The 20,354-nt window shown below is 51.1% G+C and overlaps 2 protein-coding genes across 4 annotated transcripts in view; both read left to right on the forward strand.

Moving 5' to 3' along the window:
• The window catches only part of LOC102727432 (SEC14-like protein 3), a 33,446-nt gene that overhangs the window by 10,482 nt on the left and 2,610 nt on the right, over window positions 1–20,354 (forward strand). The window contains exons 1-11 of one of the 3 annotated variants that reach the window (XM_006733514.3): window positions 11,848–11,997; window positions 13,190–13,265; window positions 13,531–13,574; window positions 13,708–13,767; window positions 14,498–14,686; window positions 15,599–15,694; window positions 16,348–16,408; window positions 17,584–17,667; window positions 19,415–19,521; window positions 19,923–20,062; window positions 20,161–20,330. In XM_006733514.3, the coding sequence (XP_006733577.1) occupies window positions 11,944–11,997; window positions 13,190–13,265; window positions 13,531–13,574; window positions 13,708–13,767; window positions 14,498–14,686; window positions 15,599–15,694; window positions 16,348–16,408; window positions 17,584–17,667; window positions 19,415–19,521; window positions 19,923–20,062; window positions 20,161–20,330 (1,081 nt within the window). In that variant the 5' untranslated portion in view covers window positions 11,848–11,943. Of the gene's footprint in view, window positions 1–11,847; window positions 11,998–13,189; window positions 13,266–13,530; window positions 13,575–13,707; window positions 13,768–14,497; window positions 14,687–15,598; window positions 15,695–16,347; window positions 16,409–17,583; window positions 17,668–19,414; window positions 19,522–19,922; window positions 20,063–20,160; window positions 20,331–20,354 lie in introns of those variants that run through there. The other 2 variants (XM_081801822.1, XM_081801823.1) reach the window with 2 other exon arrangements.
• On the forward strand, window positions 9–2,518 carry LOC145716828 (SEC14-like protein 4). The gene is made up of 3 exons (XM_081801824.1): window positions 9–152; window positions 238–407; window positions 1,552–2,518. Exons 1-3 carry the CDS (start codon window positions 67–69, stop codon window positions 1,689–1,691), a joined length of 396 nt encoding a protein of 131 aa, XP_081657950.1. The 5' UTR covers window positions 9–66; the 3' UTR covers window positions 1,692–2,518.

The raw sequence follows: 20,354 nt of genomic DNA on the forward strand, positions 1-20,354 counted from the left end.
CCTCACCCACAGATCAAATACGGGGGCAATGTGCCCAAGAACTACTACCTGCGCAACCAGGTGAGGATGAATTATGAGCACACGGTGACCGTGGCCCGAGGCTCCTTCATGCAGCTGGAGAACGAAATCCTGTTCCCGGGCTGTGTGCTCAGGTAGGCGGCCACGGCAGCCCTGGGCACAGCCGGGAGGGGCCCGGAGCCCGGGCAGGTGGCATTACTGGGGCCTTGTCTCCTGCAGGTGGCAATTCGCATCAGGAGGGGCGGACATCGGCTTCGGGGTTTTCCTGAAGACCAAGATGAGCGAGTGGCAGCGGGCAGGGGAGCTGGTGGAGGTGCTGCCCATCCAGCGCTATGAAGCCCACGTGGTCCCTGAGGACGGGAGCCTCACCTGCCTCAAGGCCGGCGTCTGTAAGAGCTGTAGGATTCCCTGGAGTCGTTTTCCTCCTTATGGCAGCGAAATGAGCTGATAACATCTTGCCAGGCTGTCCTGCTTGCCCTCTATTTCCAGCTCTCAGGGAGGGTGTGGGGGTCTATGCGAGCTACTAGATCCCATGGTGGCCAGGGGAATTGGCTTCAGGACGTTAGATCTGGTGAGTGGCCCCTGGATATGCGTACAAGGGCAGAGAGGCATTTTAGAGAGTGGGATCCACAGCCCAAAGCCATGGACTCAGCTCCTGGGAAGCCCTTACACAGCACTCAACAGGCTGAGGGACAGGTAAGTAAACAGCCATGGGGTACCCTTCGGGGGTCCCCGGCTGCCCAGGTGCATAGGCAGTCCCACTGTGGGAATCCCAAAGAGATGATTCTTCCATGTGTTTATCCTTCATTCTCAGGCCACCCAAGCCAGATGCAGTTAGCTCAGTCTTACCAGAAGCAATGTTCCCCGGGAGCAGCACTGACCTTCCGCCTCTGTCGGGAACAGAGCTAGGAGAAGGGGAACCCAGGGTTGAGGAGCACGAGTTTTACTAATGCTTTGGTTAATCCATATCTAGTTCACCTTTGTGGAGAGGGAGAATTAGAAGGGTGGAGACCGAGAAATCTGGATGACTCATCACATCCCAGAGTTCACTTTGCACCTTCGCATCTAAGGAAATGCCTTCTTTAAAAGGCATGATGGGAAAGTGGCTTATGGAGCTCAGCCTTCTCCTATGGGGAGAGCAGAGCTCCTCTCTCGGTTGGAGCATCAGGATAAGGGAATCCTAGTCCCTCCCTTCCCTTGCTCTGTACTCAACAGAAAGTCCTCTCAACCTCTGTAGGCCTCAGCTTCCTCATCCTTAAAATGGGGATGATAGTTCCTTCCGTGGGGCTACTTTGAGGATTTGGAGAGCTGGGAGCGCAGATGTGACACCTGGCACATAGAAGGGGCTGGTGCATGCCCGTGGTTCTTATTCCTTTAGTTAGCACAAGGAGATGGCTTGAGCAGTGCGCACTGGGGGGGCGGGGCAGTGGCTGACCCTCCAGCACCACCCACAGTCCTGGGCCCATTGCCAAGGGCACCAGGTGTGCAGATATGTCAGGCTGGTTTTGAGGGACGACTTCTCCACCCTTGCAGATGTCCTGCGCTTCGACAACACCTACAGCCTGATGCACACCAAGAAGGTCAGCTACACTGTGGAGGTGCTGCTCCCAGACAAGGCCTCCGAGGAGAAGATTCAAGGTTTCGAGGCGAGGAGACCATCCCCAGCGCAGTGAAGACCCCAGCTGCCTCTGTGCCTGGGCTCTTCAAGCCCTTAGCAGTCCCCTCCCTGTCCCTTGCCCTCCCAGGTGGGGTGGTGTTTGGAGGAGCCACCACCCTGTGTCACCATCTCAGCTCCTTGTGGGGCCCACCAGTCACAGGGGCAGAGCAGGAGAGGGGACATCCAGTGCATGGCCACACTGGGGATTCAGACAGACACCTGATCCCCTGTTTGCAGAGACTGAGGATGAGCCAGGGCCCACCAAGGAAGTGTCCCGCCCACAGAAGCTTCTGTCACTCCTGACAAAGTCCACCAGTCCCGGGACTCACCCACACCTAGTGATCTGGTCTGGGGGTGTGTGCATGAGCCCCAGGCCATGCAGGGAGCATAGCGTCAAGTCTGAAGAGCAGAGAAGGCTCCATCTCTGCACGTGGGGGCTCAGCAGGGGTGGACAGGGCCAGCTGGACGTGGCCGGGTGGAAAAATGGGGCCAGCTGGATGGTAGAACTGAGGGTCTTGGTTCTGGGAGGGCACCAGGGCCCTTTGGAGCTGTCCTCCTGCCTCTGGAGGGAAGATCAGAAACGGAGCATGAGGCCCAGCAGGGATAACCATCGGGAAGAAAAGCCATGCTCGGTCACACAGAGCTACATGGGTGAAGACCGAGTCTCTCGGAATTCTCAGCGACCCCGGCCTCCCCCTCCCCACCTGCCGTGATCCAGCTGACATTCAGCTTGGGTTCTTTCTGGCTCTGAGTAAGGACCAGGACTGTAGAGCTGGAGTGAAGTGGAACATGCTGGAATAAAGTAGAACGAGCTGGGGTGGAGCTGTCATCCCAGTGTGCTTATCCTAGACTCTGATTTTCTTCTTGGAGAATCATTGAGCTTTTCCTCCATCTTTGTGTCTCACTAGAGGGACAGCTAAATGTTGGCTGCCAAATCCCCACCACCCCACCCCAAATGCAACTCAGTAGCTGGCCGGTAATGGCTTCTGTTTCCCAAAGACTGGCTCTCCTGGTGCCCACAGCCCACAGCCAGGACCACTGTCCGCTCTGCTAGATGAGCTGCCCCCAACAGAGCAGACCTGGCCCAGAATGAGCCAGTGCAGCTGCCCAGTGGTCAGATGTCCCTGTGAGAGGGGTCCTTGGTGCAAAGCATTAGCATCCTGGCCGCCAAGACCTTTACCAGACGCAGGAAGCCTCAGCAAACACTAACATCCACGTGCTTTGCAAATAAGAAGCCGGCTCAGGCCCCTTTCTTGCTCTCAGATTCTGTGATTTCATTTTTTTCCCCAGTTAATAGCTTTCCTGGTTTCCCATGGCCTGTTCTTCCCAGGCAAGAAAACAATGAGGCTTGGGAAGGTGGGGGTCTTCAGGTGAGCTATGCGAGGTCCTCGGGGCCCCCGGCCCTCCACCTGTGGCAGGCTGCATCACCCATGGTCCAGCACACAGTCTGAACAGGGCCTCTGCTGCTACAGAAAGCAAACTAACGGGAGGAAACACGGTTTGAAAGCCAGTGCATGGAGGCATGGCTGGTCCAACAGTGTTTGAGGAGTTTGGCGAGAAAAAAACGGCCCTGCCCGCACCAAGGAGACAGCCTGGGGCTGCCAGGTGAAAATCACCGGACATCCTTGTGTCCAAGGGCTGCTTCTGCCTCCCCACTGCAACAGGCTCTCCCACCACCCCACTGCACGCCGCGGCCGCCCTCCGCAGACCCAGAGGCACTTGGGCGTTCCAGAGCCATCTTCCTGCTGCACAGGCTAGAGAGGGCACGGCTGGCTGGGGTTGTAAGGGCCGCAGGTTAGGTTTCCCTGGGCCCACCCGTTGTCATGACCGAGGTGGGGGTGTGGGGGTTCACAATGCCTCACTTCAGCCTTACATCCCCGGACTAAAAACAAGGGGTTCACGGATTTGAACCCTCATCCTTGCTTTTCCAACACCCACAGCCAAATTCCCACAATCAGCACAGCCTCCTCTGGCTTCCTTGCAAGTAGCAGATTGGTCCCCACCATGCACAAGGGTTTCATTTACACAAATATGGGCTGCCCAGGGAGTGGCAAGTAACGGAGGGCTCAGGGGTCGGGTGCAGGCACCAGTGACCTTGAACCCCAGAGCTGGCAGAGGGCACCACATGTGAAGCTGTGAGTACAGTGGTCACCTTCAGAAGTGAGGACAGGATCTTCTGTCCGGCAAGGTGGACAGGGGACATATCCTCAACAACTCCGTCCCTGACTCGAAGCCATCGCTTCTTTACCAAAAAAACAGGCGGTGGGGGGGTGGGGGGGCGGCGCCTGGGTGGCTCAGTCGTTAAGTGTCTGCCGCCTTAGGCTCAGGTCATGGTCCCAGGGTTCTGGGATCAAGCCCGGTGTCGGGCTCCCTTCTCCGCGGGAAGCCTGCTTCTCCCTCTCCCACTCCCCCTGCTTGTGTTCCCTTGTGTCTCTTTCTGTCAAATAAATAAATCTTAAAAAAAAAAAGGAAGTAGCCCAGAGAGGGGCTGGCTCACCTGCAGTTTGTTTCTTCCTTTCATTCATTCATCAGTGTTTATTGAGTGCCCAGTACCAGGCACTGCAGGCCCTGGGGACACTGGGGGTGCTGGGCTTACCCCAGTCTGCTGGCAGGAAGCTTGTCTGCACTAAGGGAGGCCCAAGTGATTCTGATGGCTGTTACCAAGTGGGCGGCTCGGTAAGGCAGGAGCCAAATTCGGGGGGAGTATCCAGCAAAGAAAAACAAAAACAAAAAACCTGATGGGGGAGCAGATGTGCTTTGCCCGAGGCAGGGACCCCTGAAGGAAGAGCTGGAGGTGTGAGCGAGCCTTCCAGACGGAAGAATGGAATGAGGGCAGCTGCGGGGTGTCTGAAGCCACAGGAAAGCCAGAAGGGCCCTTGGGTGATGCTGGTAATGGGTCACTGATGTTTGCTATTTCTTTGTGAATGACTGTGTACACATTAGGTAGTTGTTAATACGATCATTTCATAATGGAGGTTACAAAACAGAGATTTGTTGTTTGTCGGGAAAGAATAGCAAAATCTTGGCAGGAAGCCATGGATCAAAGTTCTTACTCAAAATGAGCTGTTTGGAAAGAGCCAGGCCTTCCCTGTCCCGAGGAGTGGAGGCAGGGCCTGCCCTTCCCAGGGCGGATCTCCTAACTGGAATCTTAACAATCTTCCAGGGGAAGCAGGGAAATAAGCTGGGGGTGGTGGTGGTGGGGGGGGTAACTATAGGGTTTTTTGAGGGCAGTTGGGAAGTCTCCCCTGCCCCCCAAATCTCTACCTCAGTTCAGCTCACCTTCCAAGAGCCCAGGCCGGAAGGGACACCAGTGTGGGACAATCACGGCTTCCCAAGCACTCGAGCAAGTCTTTACCAGGGCCTCAGGGCACGGCACACCACAGTTTGTACACAGCCCCTTCCGTGCGACCCCGAAGCGGGCGGGGAGTCTAGTGAGGACGCCAAGGCTCAGTGAGAGGGAGTGCGGTGGCCAAGGGCTTAGTGTCTCATGGCAGGGGTGAAGCCGGCAGCACCCAGATTAGCCACCAGCAATGCCCCTGCCCTGCCCTGCCTTTCGGGGTAGGACAGGGTCAATGGGGCAGGGAGGGCCAGCCTGGGGCAGAGAGTGGCACTGGCCAGAGTCTGAGGAAGCTGCCTCTCTGTGGGACGGGACAGTGCCGGCTACAGTCCACGTGCCAGGCCCAAGCTGATGCAGGAAGCATCACCCCCTGTTTACCGAAAAGGAGAGTGAGGCCCAGGGCAGGAAGTGACTTGTCAGGTCACCCAACATAAGGGGGGGGAAGGTAAGACGTGAAGCGGGGTTCATCTATCCAGACAGCCCAGGTGCTACATGAGCTCATTGGGTGGGCAGGCTTCAGGCTTGGTGACTTCAGAGAGGAGGCGGCTGCAACAGACTTGGGCAGGTTGGTGCTCAGCTGACGTCGGTAACCTCTGTGCTCAGCCACCAGAGGGTGGTGTTGGGCCAAGTGCGCCTCTTTCCCTGTGGTGGAAGCCCGAACAGGACTCCTCAGCGTCCAGCTCTCAGGCTCGTGAAGGGTGGTTTTGCAGGCGGGTTGAGGGGAAGTTCACTGGGCCCAGGCTGTTCGTGGGCCCATCCGGAGCAGCCGAAAGAGGTGGTCCCACCTGGGTTCAGATCCTGGTTCTGCCCCTTACTGGTTTTCTCTCTAAATCCCTGTGGACTCCATCCTCCATCCCATGTCTGCCACCCTAGTCAGGGCCTCAGTCATATCTTGCTTGGATTATTAGAAAAGAGTCCATGAGTCAGTCTCCGTGTGCCCGTTCCTCCCGCCTCCCAGGAGACTCCACAGGGCAGCCAGAAAAAGCCTTTCTGAAATGAAAATCTGATCATCACTTCCTGTGTGAGCCCTTCACTGGCACCTCATTTCCTCCCGGGAAAGTTCGGTTTTCATTGGTTGCTTACAAGGCCCTCTGTGACCTGCCTATGACACCCCCATTGTGGCTTCACCCAACGACCTGAACTCACCAATTCCTCAGACTCCTTCCTGCCTCCCTGCTTTTATTCATGCTGTGCCCTCAGTCTAGGACGCCCTTCCCAGTCTTGTTCTGTGCACCCTCAAGGCTCCCAGGGCCCTCTTTCCCTAGTCAACCTCCCCCTCCCCAGTACTAGCAGATTTAGAGTCTGGTCTCCATGCCCTTGGGACAACAGGGCCAGTGCTAATCATGCAGGAGAGTCGTCGTCTGTCTCCTCTTCCCCACCAGCCTCCCCAGATGTTCAAGAAAGCCTTGCAAAAATAATAGATACCGTTTACTGAGCACCTATGTAGGCCTGCTGCTCTTGTGCTATCTTGTTTGATCTTCATGGCAACCTTGTCAAATAAATACAGTCATCCTGGTTATATAGGGGAGGAAAGTAAGGCTCGGAGACGCACTCATTTGCTCAGTGATGTCGCCAAGACTGGAAATCAGGATGTCTGACTCCAGATCAACATGTCTCCCTCACCCATCCACCCCCAGAGGTTAGGTCATACCAGGAGCACTGCCCAAAGCAGAGCCTAACAGCATGACTCAGCATAGGGAGAGATCCAAGTAGAGGGTCAGAGAGTCATAGAACAGTGGAGAAGGAACCAGAAAGGATGGGCTCACCAAACTGTGTCCCCGTCCTGGAGTTGATGGTAGGCCTGACAATAACTATAAAATCCAACACTAGGGCGCCTGGGTGGCTCCGTTGGTTAAGTGACTGCCTTCGGCTCAGGTCATGATCCCAGGGTCCTGGGATCGAGTCCCGCATCGGGCTCCCGGCTCGGCGGGGAGCCTGCTTGTCCCTCTGACCCTCTCCCCTCTCATGCTGTTTCTCTCCTGCTCACTCTCTAATAAAAATAAATAAATAAATAATCTTTAAAAAAAAAGAATCCAACACTAAAAATAATAAAATAATAATAATAATAATAATAAAAGCCAACACTATCCAAGACTGGCTGGCTCAGTTGGAGGAGCATGCAACTCTTGATCTCGGGGTCATGAGTTCAAGCCCCACACTGGGTGTAGAGATTACTAAAAAAAAGTAAATAAACTCAAAAAAAAAAAAAAAAAGCCAACACAGTTGGTCACTTACCGTGTGCCAGGCGGTGGGTGGTTACTGGCTTTTAACCATCTCAGTAGCCTTATAAGAAGAGGATGTTATTAGCCCCAGTTTACAGGTGAAAAAACTGAGACTCAAAATCACACAGAACATTAGAGGTTAAGCCAGGATTCAAACCCAGGCCCCCAGGCCTAGGCTTCAGCTCCACACATTTCTGAACTATTTGGGGAGTATGCTCAGCGTTGGGAGAGGAATTACACCTTCTTGGGTGGTTTGTTCGTGGTCACCCCCAGACTCAGCCTCCCTCACAGTAGTCTTGGGCACTCCAGGTTTCCCAAGGATGGCAATAAAAGCAGAGACCAGTCTGGTATGAAGAACTTGGAACACTCAATGCCCTTGGGGAGCCTCAGGTATCGTCAGAAGGATATGCCAGCACCTGTCCCAGAAAGTATATAAGCTCCCCACTTTGCAGCTTCCTTCACTCTCCTCCGCCACGTTCCTATCACCATAGCATCCATTCCTATGATAAGCAGCAAATGAGAGAAGGAAGGGAAGAGCCTATGAACTTGACCAGCAGCTTTGTCACCAAACTCAAAGTTCTTTGGGGTCTCCTCCAGCAAGGGTTTTGACTTCTCAGTGGCTCTTGGTACTCCATGGCCCAGCATCAGAGGCAACAGTACCTTCAACATCATCATCATCATTATCATACTTCATTTTGTTTTTTGATCCCAAAGGGAAATTAAAGAATGAGGAATATGCACCAGAAAAAAACCGGAGTTACCAATTTCAGCCAGGTTGCAGGACACAAGAGTAATACACAAAAACCAGTTGCGTTTCTATACGTTAATAAGGAACATTCAAAAAATGAAATTAAGAAAATAATTTCATTTACATCAGCAGCCAAAAGTAAAATACTCCAGGTATAACCCTAACTAAAGAAGTGCAAGATTGGTACACTGAAAACCACAATACCAACAGTATTGTTGAAGGAAATTAAAGACTACCTGTGAAAAGACACCTACATTACGCTAAGTGAAAGAAGCCGGTCACTAAAGACTGTATGAGTCTCTTTTTTTTTTTAATTTATTTTTTTTATTCTTATGTTAATCCCCATGTGTGAGTCTCTTGATATGAAATATCCAGAACAGGGAAATCTATAGAGATAGAAAGTAGATTTGTAGTTGCCAGAGGCTGCAATGGGGGAGCAGGAAATGGGGAATGGCTGCTAATGGGTACAAGGGTTGGTTTTCGGGGGGGTGATGAAGATATTCTCTAAGTAGATAGTGGTGATAGCACAGTTTTGTGAATATACTAAAAAAATCACTGAATTGTACTTTAAGGACGGTGAATTTATGGTATGTGAATTATAACACTTAAAATTTTTTTAATTTAAGAAGGAGACAATACTACCTAAGAGTAAAGATGGAAAGTAGATTGTCTCAGGGTGCTACCCAGAGCATCGTTACAACTCTGGTGGGGCACCCCCAAATCCCCTTCCATCTCCTATTTTCAAGCCATCCCCACCTCACCTTACAGCCCTCTGAACTCTCCCCACTTGCCTCTTCCCAGCAACGCTCACCCTGCTCACCCTGTAGAAAGGCTTCTCCTGGGCCCCTCTGTACTAGCCCAACTGGTTCTGACATGACCCATCTAAGGGAGGGTGGATAGAAATATGACCGCCCTGGGGCCCGAGGGGCCTGAGAGGCAGCCTTTTCACATTTCCTAGTAACCACCTAAAAGGAGGGGTTTCAGGGTGTGGTGTGGGTGGCCCTGTCTGCCTCCCTGCCATTGTTTGCTTCTGTGGTGTTGCCATGGTCCCCTGAGAGTTTGGCAAACTAGGTGCTAAACACAATCTGGGGATTTTCTCGGAGAAGACATGCAGTGTGGGTGTGGCTTGGAGGTTCTCCTTTGTTTCAAAGGAGGGAAATTAATTTTGCTGGCCTCAAGACACTCCACACTCCCTGGGGTGTGGACCCAGGCTTCCTAACACATGATGATGATTTAGACCATTTATTGAGCACTTACTATGTTCCAGGCACAATGTTAAACCCTCCAAGGGAAGACAGGCCTGGGCTGTGGTTCTGGTGCAGGTTCCAGAGTCAGACAGGCTTGGGCTCAAATCTTGGCTCCCCATTTCCTGGCTGCGTGGCCTCAGAAAATTTTCTTACTCTCTCTGATCTTCCATTTCTTTGTAAAATGGGGATCCCCTACCTGTTTCCAAATGGTCCGATAATGATGTAATGCTCTCAGCACAGAAGAAATGCCCCACTAATGGGAGACTGTGAGCTCCATGCAAACAGAGACCTAATCTATCTGGTTTATTGCAGTATCCCCAACATTCCCCTCCACATGCTCTTCACTTTCCCACCTCCATGCCTTTGCCCATGCACTTTCCCTCCACCTGGGATGCCCTTTCCTCTACTCCAGTCTCCATCCTTCTTTTCTTGAAAATCTGGCTCAAATGCTACCTGCATCCCATTGGGGTGACTTCTGTGCCTGGGTCCTCTCTCTGTTTAGGATGGAAGCTCCTGGAGCTGAGACTGTGGGATAACCTAATAGTGCAGAGTGCTTAATTGCATGGGCTTAACTCTGGCTAAGTTTACTTAACTTCTCTATACCTCAGTTTGCTTGTCTATAAAATGGGCTTAACCATGGTACCCACCCCTAGGGGTGTTCTGAGGTTTAAATGAGGCAATGTACTTAGGATGGGGTTTGGCGTGGAATAAGCCTTCAATAAGTATAATAAACCTGCACTGTCCAATATGGTAGCCACAACCCACATGGGGTGATTTAAAGTAAAATTAATCAAAATTGAATTTAATTCCATTCACACTTGAATTCCTCAGTCTCATTAACCATTTTCCTGTGTGACTAGTGGCTACCAAATATGTTCATTAGGACAACCCAGATACAAAACATTTCCATCTTTGCAGAAAGTTCTATTGGGTGGCGTTATAAGTGATGATGCTGTGTGCACAATGGGCGCTCCTCCTGGCTCTCCCTGCCCAGCCTCTGATGTCCCTAGAAATAACTGGGGCACCTCACATGAAAGGGATGAGGGAAAGAAAGGAGACTGGTGGGAAATAAGCAGGATTAGGGGCTAATGAGAGGGCAGTGGAGGAACCCAATCTCTACCTGCTCCCAGCCTGGCAAGAAGTAGGTGTTGACAGCAGCCAGGGACTTTGCAGAAAGAGGCTGGAAAATGAAGTGGGGCGGGGTTGAGGTGTGGAGTTACCTAACTGCTCCCGGCAGGTGCCTCAGATGGAGGGAGATGGCTAAAGATGCACCCCCTTCTCCTTGTGGGTCAGAATCTATCAGGGACCCAGAGCAAGGAAGGTATCTAGCACTAACCAGCGTCAGCTCAAGAAGTCCCAAGCTAGCCCAGGGATGGGGATGCAGGATGCCCACAGACAGGGAATTAGGGAGAGCCCTGGGCAGAGTGGCTTGAGCTGGCCCAGGGGTTGTTTCAGCCCACATGGACCCCCTCAAGTCCTGAAGATATGGCCACATGGATGTGCTGTGCTCTCAAGCAGATGTGCTCCTGTTTTTTTTATAAACAGTCATTGACAATGTGGGCTCTGCTCTCTTGGAGCTACTGACAGCTGGACAAGAATAATCCCTTAGATGTGATGACCCTTGACAGTCTATATGTCTCCTTAGATCTTCCCTCCAACTGCATAAGGACAGGGCAAGCACTGATAGCCCCATTCCATAAATGAGGCAAGTGACACTCAGAGATGTCCTCTTGAAAGGGAGGTCTCATAGGGGAATGGGAAACCTGGCCAGGCCTCACAAGCAGGTCTGATGGTGGACCATCAGGCAGCATGACAGAAATCAGAGGACAGGGAAGTCTTTTGGGTTTCCTTCATCACCTTGCATACTTGCTGGACACCCCTCACTGATCAGGTGTTTAAAATCCCAAGAAACACCCTCACTGCCCCAAGACCATCAGTATGCCCCACCTCTCCCTTAGGGCCCCCGGGGAATGTGGGATCCCAGACAAAGACCCTCATGTCCTCATGATCTCAGCGATGGGAAGGCAGGCAACAGTGTGGGGCGTGCTCAGTCCTTCCCCATGTTGAAGGTGCAGGGCCAGCATCGCATGCTAGGATTTGAAAGACACAAGGAAAAGTAGTGTCAGCCCTGTGGAAAAAACAAACCTTCAGCAAGGACACATTTGAGTTCCATTTCTCTGCCCCAGACCGTCTCTTCTCGAATATGGACGCTTCGTGCAAAAGGATGTGAGTTTCCCACCCCAACACACTGAATGAAACGTTTACCAGACTGACCAAGTCCCTGACTCTTACCAGTCAGAGCTGGGTATAGGGGGTGACCTTTGCACAACCTTCGGTGTGGGGTCTCTTCATTAAGGAGACGGGGAGATTGATGACGGGAGAGAAAGGGTGCCTGCAGGGGGCAGTCCTCATTCCTCCTGAAATCCCCCCCTTCTCTGTAGGCCTGGGAGCACGGGTGGGGGTTTTACAGGCATTCAGCCTGGGCTCCCATGCCCTCTGGCATGCCTTCTTGTGCCCTCCTGCCCCCCAGACCTGTCCCAGATCCAAGCATGGGACCTCACTTAATCCCAATTATGTAATGTGCGATCCAACAGTTGGCCAAGAAGGAGGTGCCTGGAGCCGCACCCAGGAGTGGGGGCAAAAGGCCGCAGCTGAGGAGGGCCACAGATCAGGCTTGGTTTCTGCCGGCAGTGGCCCCCACTCCTCCAGACACCATGAGTGGCCGAGTTGGAGACCTGAGCCCCAAGCAGGCGGAGACCCTGGCCAAGGTGAGAGCCTCTTTCCCTGGAGCCCCAGCAGAAAAGGGCTGAGGAGAGGGGGGCGGGGGTGGCTGGAACCCTGCCCCACTCTGTTTGCTCGGCGTGTTTTTGACATTTTCTCTTTACTGTCATCTTACCCAGGGTTATGTTCTACAGTAGCCAGTGGTATCAGCTCTGTCCAGGGTCGGGACCGAGGGAAAAGTACCACTTCCAAGCAGTAACAGTGTGTGTGCCAGATCAAACTTGACTTCTCGTGTGGGAGCCAGAACCAGAGAGCTTTACCCACAGCTGCCCCCTCCCCATCCCTCCCAGGCCCCTTAGGTGGGGAACTGAAGGATGCTAGTGGTGTGCCCTCTGACTCTGTTCCCTCTCCTTCCCCGGGACCTGAAAGATGACCTGTCTGTAAGAGTGAGAGAGAGAGAGCAGGGTGTGATGTCATCCCCACAACCAATGGGGAAGAGAACATGTAATCACTAATCATGCTTTTGTAGAAAATGGGATGAAGAAAGGCGGAAGCCTCGGTGGGCTAACACACGGAAAGAACTATGAATACACTCATACTCCAATCCACTTACCCACCCACCCACTCATTTATCCTTTCTTTCATCCATCCTCCCACCCCACCCACCCATCCATCTATCCCTCCTTCTGTCTATTCACCTACCAATCACTCTTTCCTCCACTTACCCATCTCTCCCTCCTTCCATCCACTGATTTCTCCTTCCTTTTTTTTCCATCCACCCACCCACTCATCCAACCACCCATTCATCCATCCATTCTTCTTTCTATCCATTTACTCAAGATCTATCCTTCCATCCATTCATCTACCCATCTACCCACATACCATCTCTCATCCTATCCATCTGTCCACCCATCCTTCCATCATCATGGGCCAGACTGCATGTGGAAGGGAAGGGATGAAGACAACAATTATTGGGACGCCTGGGTGGCTCAGTCGTTAAGCGTCTGCCTTCGGCTCAGGTCATGATCCCAGGGTCCTGGGATCGAGTCCCACATTGGGCTCCTTGCTCAGTGAGGAGCCTGCTTCTCCCTCTCCCTCTGCTGCTCCCCCTGCTTGTGCTCTCTCTCTCTCTGACAAATAAATAAAGAAAAATCTTAAAAAAAAAAAAGACAACAATTATTGAGTTTGGGGGCCAGCATTCGGTGCAAAAGCCACTTTAACCAGCATCTCCTTTCCCAGTTCCGAGAAAATGTGCAGGACGTGTTGCCCACCCTACCCAATCCTGATGACTATTTCCTTCTGCGCTGGCTCCGAGGTGAGGGAAGAGGTGGGGGAGATCAGGGTGAGGGGCAGCGAGAGGGGCCTGGTCCCAACTGCTTCAGGAGAACTCACGGCTCTCAGGATCCAATCACACCATCCTGCTTCACATGTTCAGATCCAGGAGAGGGGAGGGTGCAGGGAAGGAAGGTCCTACCCAGGCCCCCAGTGCCATGCATAGCTCCTCACACCCCAGGACCAGGACAAAGTGACTACAAGGTAGCCTCTCTCCTGCCTCACACCTTCCTTCCATCTTCACACAGCTCGGAATTTCGACCTGCAGAAATCAGAGGCCATGCTCCGCAAGGTGAGACCTGTCCACCCCTGGAGATTTGGGAAGGGTTTTGTGGGGGGCAGTCCACACCTCGAGCCCCCATCTCCATCCCCTTCTTGGAGGTGCTGGGAGCCCAACCGGGCCTTACCTCTCCTCTCCCTTTCAGTACATGGAGTTCCGGAAGTCCATGGACATTGACCACATCCTTGATTGGCAGCCCCCAGAGGTGAGCCAACACCTCCCCAACACCCCAGTCTTTTACAGACATAACATTAAAGCAGCCTCTAGGTCACCCTTCACCACCACCATTAGCTTGTGCCTCTGGGCCCTCACCCCTAGGGTCTTGCTTAAAGCATCCCGTCTGTGTGGGAAAGAAATTTAGCCCACCAAGTTGTCGGAGAGAACAGTCCCACCATTGGCACCTTGGTAAAGCAATGGGCAAAGTTTCATTTGTAGAGCGTGAGCTCTGGCTCAAGCGCTGTGCTTGGCCAACGTGATATTGGGGACTTTCCCTAAGGGAGGGGTTATCCAAACCTTCTTAGAGAAGAGGAAGTGGAATGGGACTCAGGTAGGTTTCACTTGTTCAAGGATGCACAGCAAGGAATCAGCAGTGTCTCTATTTGAACCAAGTATGTTGGCCTTCAATATCCATGTTTTCCATCACTAAGCCCAACTTCTCTCAATGCAAATGGACGTGGGAGATGCTGGGGGACAGAATTAAGAAGCCCAGAGGCCTTCAGCCAGGCCCAGCTGAGGCCTGGTTCTGCCATGTACTCGCTATAAGCAAGGCCCTCCCCTCAGGGTCCCTTAGTTTTCTCACCTGGACAATAGTGCCACCCTTCAGGGAGAGTGCTTGTATCATGCTGTGTGTAGGCTTGGGCCAGCCAGGTCAGCTTAGTCTGGGGGTCTCTGGAGAGGTGCATAATGCCAAGTTCTGTGTATCTTTCCATGCCCAGGTGATCCAGAAGTACATGCCCGGAGGCCTGTGTGGCTATGACCGGGACGGCTGCCCGGTGTGGTACGACATCATTGGGCCACTTGACCCAAAGGGCCTGCTCTTCTCCGTCACCAAGCAGGACCTGCTTAAGACCAAGATGAGGGACTGTGAGCGCATCCTGCATGAGTGTGACTTGCAGACGGAACGGGTAAGGCACAGGCTGAGCGAGGCGGGCAGCTGGGTGCAGGTGAGGATGCCAGGGGACATAGTCCCAAGAACACACTGTGCTCTCTGCCATCACAGTCAGAGGACTCTGGGGTTAAACCATCTCAGCAGCTCGGCTGCTTCCCAGTTGTGTGGTCTCGGAGGGTCATGTCACCTCCCTAAGCCTATTCCTCACCCACAAAACAAGAATAAAAATAAATAATGTTGCAAAGATTAAATGCAATAATGCAAATGCATGGCCCAGTACACAGCCTCATGCATATTTCTCAACAATACAAGTTACTGTTATTCCCTCTGAGTCTTTGCCCCTGCTGTTCCTTCTGTTTGGATAACTTTACCCCCCAGCACACCGCTACCTCCCACACTTCTCTTGGCTCTTTCCCTTTTATCATTCAAGTCCCAAACTTAGATGTCACCTCCTCTGAGATCCCTGTCTGGGTTAACGTGTGTCCCCAAAGCTCCTAAGCTGTTTATTTGCAGCACTTACCTCAGGACTTACAGTGACCTGGTTGCTTTTCAGTCTCTCCAAGTAGACTGAACCCTTTGAGGACAGGAGTATTATATGTTATATTCTCCATGTCTGGCACAAAATAGGTGCTTAATAAATATCAATTGGACAGAGGGATGGATGGATGATTGAATTGTAGTATGAATGGATGGATGGACAAACGGATGGATGGATGATAAATGGATAATGGATGATGGATGGATGGATAGATGGATGGATGGGTAGGTGGATGTGGGTAAATGCATTCAGTTTTGTCCACTTGTTCCTCTGAGGACAGAGTAGGGGACTGGGAGAATCGCTGAGGGGTCATATGCTAGGGTCACCATGTCCCAAGTTCTGAGCCTGCACCCTGAACCTTGGAACTGGTCTTTATTTTCATCCTTGCAGCTGGGGAAGAAGATTGAGACCATTGTGATGATATTTGACTGTGAGGGCCTGGGACTGAAACACTTCTGGAAACCTCTGGTGGAAGTGTACCAAGAGGTGAGGAGAAGGCCCCCTGGGTGACCCCTGCTTCCTTAATGATGAGCTTGGTCTGCTGTGACCTTGTGGCTCACTCAGAGCCAAGATTTGGTAAAAGGTGGTAGACTTCCCAGGCTCTGGCACTGCAACTCAGGACCCAAAGGGCCTTAATGTGTTTCCCAAAAGACAGGCCTCAGATTCAACACTGTACTGAGACTATAGTGGCCACCTTCTGCCAAACCTTCCCAGCTCTGTCCTCCCTAGCTCTGTGACTCCAGCAAGTCATTTCATGCCTCCATGCTTCAGTTTCCTCATCTACAAAATGTGAATACCAATAGTCTGCATTTCAAAGGGAGGTAGGGATATTCCAGTGGGTTGATATATAAAATGTGTACACAGTGCTTGACAAATTGTGAACATTTAATAAACAATAGTCATTATTATTGCTATACTACTATTACTATAAGATTTATTCTGAAAATGATTATTATTAGAGTGTGGTTGTAATAGTCTGAAGTGAGAAACTCTCCTCCAGAGGTCAGTGGAGGTGATGGAAATAAAGGAAACCCTCCTTAGCCCTTTGAACACTCCAGAGGGGAGATTGCAAAGGTTATGGGGATAGGAGAAGATGAGATGAGATGTGGGCTCTGATGGGGTCTTTCTTGGTTCCACAGTTCTTTGGCCTCCTTGAAGAGAATTACCCAGAGACCCTGAAGTTCATGCTCATTGTGAAAGGTGTGTGGCAAATGACTTCACCTTTTTGTGCCTCTGTTTCCTCATTTGTACCCTGGGAACAATAAAAGTGCCTTCTTCCCTGGGTAGTAGTGAGGCAGGTTGGTTGCTTGGCTGCATGCAAATCACTTAGAGTGCCTGGAACAAAGAAAGTGTTCCATAAATAATAATTTCTATGGTTGGCCTTACTGCAAGAAGAGGCATTCCCAACACTAGCTCTTTCAGGAATCCTCTCTCATTTCTCCCACCGATGTTGATCTCTCCATTCCCAAACTGCCTGTGGCATTGACAGCTGGAGCAGCCAAGTCTGGCCTTTCCTGTCTGCTGCCTTCTGGAGGTCTCTAGTTGTCCTGTGTGTGTTCATCCTGGTTTTATCCTGAGTTTTCTGCTCCTTGAAGGCAGGGCCTTTGATTTTCCACTTCTGTTGTATCCTTCACAGGCCTGGAACCATGTGGATGCTTAATATGTATTTGTATTGTTGAATGGGTTGATGGATAGAAGGATGGATGGACGTTTGATGGTTGGCTGGTTAATTGGTTGGTTGGTTGATTATTTGGTTAGTTGGTTGTTAGTTTACTGGCCAGTTGGTTGGCTGTCTAGATGAATGACTGGTGGCTGGTTGGATAGTTAGCTGGTCAGTTAAGTGACTGGTTGATTGGTTGGTTTGTTGGATAGTTGTTAGCTTGGTTGACTGATTGAATGACCAGCTGGCATTTTGTTTGGGTGGGTAGGTGAGTAGCAAGTTGGCAGATTGGTTAGTCAGCTGGCTGATCTGTCATTTGGATGGATCTTGGATGGTTGGCTGGCTGCAGAAGGCAATTGGCTGTGTGGTTAGCTTGTTGCTTAATAGGCTGATGGGTTTTCTGGTTGGCTGATTTGTTAGTTGGTTGTATGACTATTTGGTAGATTGGCTGACTGGTTGGTAGTCTGATTGGTGGGCTGACTAGAAGGTAAATTGATTGGCCATTTTGTTGGTTGGTTGATAGATTGGATGATTGACTGGGTAGCTGGTTAGTTAACTGCTTGTTGGTTGTTTGACCAGTTGTGGGCATGGTTTGGCAGTTGCAGGGCATTTTCCAATTCATGACTCCTTCATATTGTTGGCTATGACTATGATGGAGAGAGTTGTCCCTGTGGAATAATTTTCTTCTCCATTATCTTTGTTTGTATCTCTCCAGCCACCAAACTGTTCCCTGTAGGCTACAACCTCATGAAGCCCTTCCTGAGTGAAGACACTCGCAGAAAAATTATAGTTTTGGGAAGTAAGTAATTCTAGCTCTATCCCCTGAGCTCTGTGCCACCTAGAGTCAGAAATTCCTCCTCAAAAGTGAAGTGAAATGTGTTTTACACTATAGAGTCTTTCCAGGTATCTCTGCCTCATTCCATGTCATTGGTGACAGAGGCCTCACACCTTCCTCCTCATCAGTTTCAGTTTGGTTGATAGTCAACCTCTGGGCTATGGGCCTTATTTTCCTTTCAATACTCATCACCTCAGTGCTTCTAAAGGCAATTTGGGCTGGGGAGGATGAGGAAGAACAGCAGGAAGAGGAGATGTGATTCAGAGAAGGAAGGGTCAACAAGAAGGGACTGGATAAGTAAATAATAATGCATCCATTTGATGAATTATTGGAAAACCATGAAAAATGATTTGATGCCAAGGGAAATGTTATTAAGTTTTTAAAAAGCAGATTATAAAGTGGTGTGGATAGTATCATCTTCCTTGTAAAAACAAAAATATATTGCTAGAAGAAAATGCAACAAAATGTTGATTTGTGGATGGCAAGAAATCAAGTGGTTTTTTAATTTTATTTTTTGTATTTTTCTGTTTCCTAAAGTTTTTATAATAACATGTATTACTTTTATAAGTAGAAAAAATCATTATTTTAAAAAATGATAAGGAAAGAGAAAGAAAGAAGAGAAATAGTTCTTAAACTCAAGCCAATGACCTTGAACTTGGAGACAACTTCTTGCAAGCAGAATGGTCAGATCATCAAATCAGGAGATCTAAGGATCTGGGCGGGTAGAATCTTACAAATCCTGCTTTCTTTCTCTTCCTGATACTTGAGTCTGTCTCTGCCCAGTTCCGCGGGGATAGGGAGCTAGGTGGATCACAGGGTAGCCCCCCAAGTCCTGGAGCAATGTGGGTAATGCCACACCCCAGGTCCAAGTCCAGGGCTCGTCCTACTTAGTGGCACACAGGGCCCTGTGCATTTGGCCCTGGTGTGCCAGGCATTGTGGTCTTTGCTTTTATCCCACTGGTGGCAAGGAATATCCCATGGCCACAGTAGGGCTGGAGGTGGGCAAGGGAGATAGTCTGGATTGGTCATAAGACCCAGAATGCTTAGAGCTTTGCACAGGGCATGAAGAACAGTAATGAGCATTATGGCTTTAGTGATTAAGCAGCACAGAAAGGGAAGGTCCATTCAAAGGCCCAGGACTATCCATCCCCTACCAAGAGGTCTGTCTTGAGTATGCCACTTACATGTTATATGGCCCCCAACAAGGTCCTTGACCTCAAAGGCTTTAAAGTCTCCTTAAGACAATTAGATGATTCTTATCTTCACTACTCAGGATTGGAAGACCCTCAAAAATGTGCAAACCCGGGGCACCTGGGTGGCTCAGTTGGTTAAGCGACTGCCTTCGGCTCAGGTCATGATCCTGGAGTCCTGGGATCGAGTCCCGCATCGGGCTCCCTGCTCGGCGGGGAGTCTGCTTCTCCCTCTGACCCTATCCCCTCTCATGCTCTCTCTATCTCATTGTCTCTCTCAAATAAATAAAATCTTTAAAAAAAAATGTGCAAACCCATCAGCTCAAAGGAAACATTTTTCCATAGCAACACAATGCTGGAAGACACTTTCTGCAGCCCGAGTCCTGGAAGGCTGGGGAATTGGCCCTGGTACCCTAGTCCCTGTAGGGCTTTCCCCAAGCTCAGGCCCCCCCTGGTGGGAATGGGGGGCTGACAAGTACCCTCCATGCCTGATAACAACCCTTCAACCCCTCTGCCCACAGGCAACTGGAAGGAAGGTTTGCTGAAACTCATCAGTCCCGAGGAACTGCCTGCTCAGTTTGGGGGGACTCTAACTGACCCAGATGGGAACCCCAAATGTTTAACTAAGGTACAAAGAGCCCCAGACAGGGGAGGGGAGAGGAGTAGAGCTGAGTTCCTTTCTCACCCACTCACTCATTCCACAAATGTCTATGGAGAGACCCCTGTGAGCCAGGTATTGAGCTAGACAGTCCCAGCCCTACTATCACCGGGCTCTCAGCAGCTGTGCAGGCAAACAAGAAATGAGGAAAATGACTCTGAGGGATGAGCTGGAAGGGGAAGTTTCCAGACGAGACTTTGACCCTGGAGGGTCAAGGAAGGCTTTCTGAAGGTGGTGGGGAGAGGACAGGGTGAGCAGGATACTTCCAGAAGATGGTGAAAGCATCTCAGGCAGGAGAAACAGCATAAAACAGCACAAGCAATGCAATGGTCAAAAGAGGGAAGCAAACCCATTCTGTCCTGTGTCTGCAGATCAACTATGGTGGGGAGATCCCCAAGTCCATGTATGTGCGGGACCAAGTGAAGACTCAGTATGAGCACTCAGTGCAGATCAATCGTGGCTCCTCACACCAGGTGGAATATGAAATTCTGTTCCCAGGCTGTGTCCTCAGGTAAGGGCCAGGACACCAACCCATCTCTGGCTGGTCTTACACCCTCAGGGTCCCATCAGACTGAGCAGTAATTTGTCCCCCTCCCACCGCCCACCCAGGTGGCAGTTCTTCTCTGATGGTGCAGACATTGGCTTTGGGGTTTTCCTGAAGACCAAGATGGGGGAGCGGCAGCGAGCCGGGGAAATGACAGAAGTACTCCCCAGCCAGCGTTACAATGCCCACGTGGTGCCTGAGGATGGGAGCCTCACCTGCTCAGAAGCTGGTGTCTGTAAGTCTACCCTGGCTGGGCCCC

This window comes from Leptonychotes weddellii, chromosome 13, assembly GCF_054177405.1.
Source record: "Leptonychotes weddellii isolate Sample4059 chromosome 13, ASM5417740v2, whole genome shotgun sequence".
Classification (NCBI taxonomy): domain Eukaryota; kingdom Metazoa; phylum Chordata; class Mammalia; order Carnivora; family Phocidae; genus Leptonychotes; species Leptonychotes weddellii.

Coding starts and splice junctions, on each gene's coding strand:
- LOC145716828 (XM_081801824.1), top strand. CDS start 67: ATGAATTATGAGCACACGGTGACCGTGGCCCGAGGCTCCTTCATGCAG. Junction 153..237: donor TTCCCGGGCTGTGTGCTCAG/GTAGGCGGCCAC, acceptor TGTCTCCTGCAG/GTGGCAATTCGCATCAGGAG. Junction 408..1,551: donor CTGCCTCAAGGCCGGCGTCT/GTAAGAGCTGTA, acceptor CCACCCTTGCAG/ATGTCCTGCGCTTCGACAAC.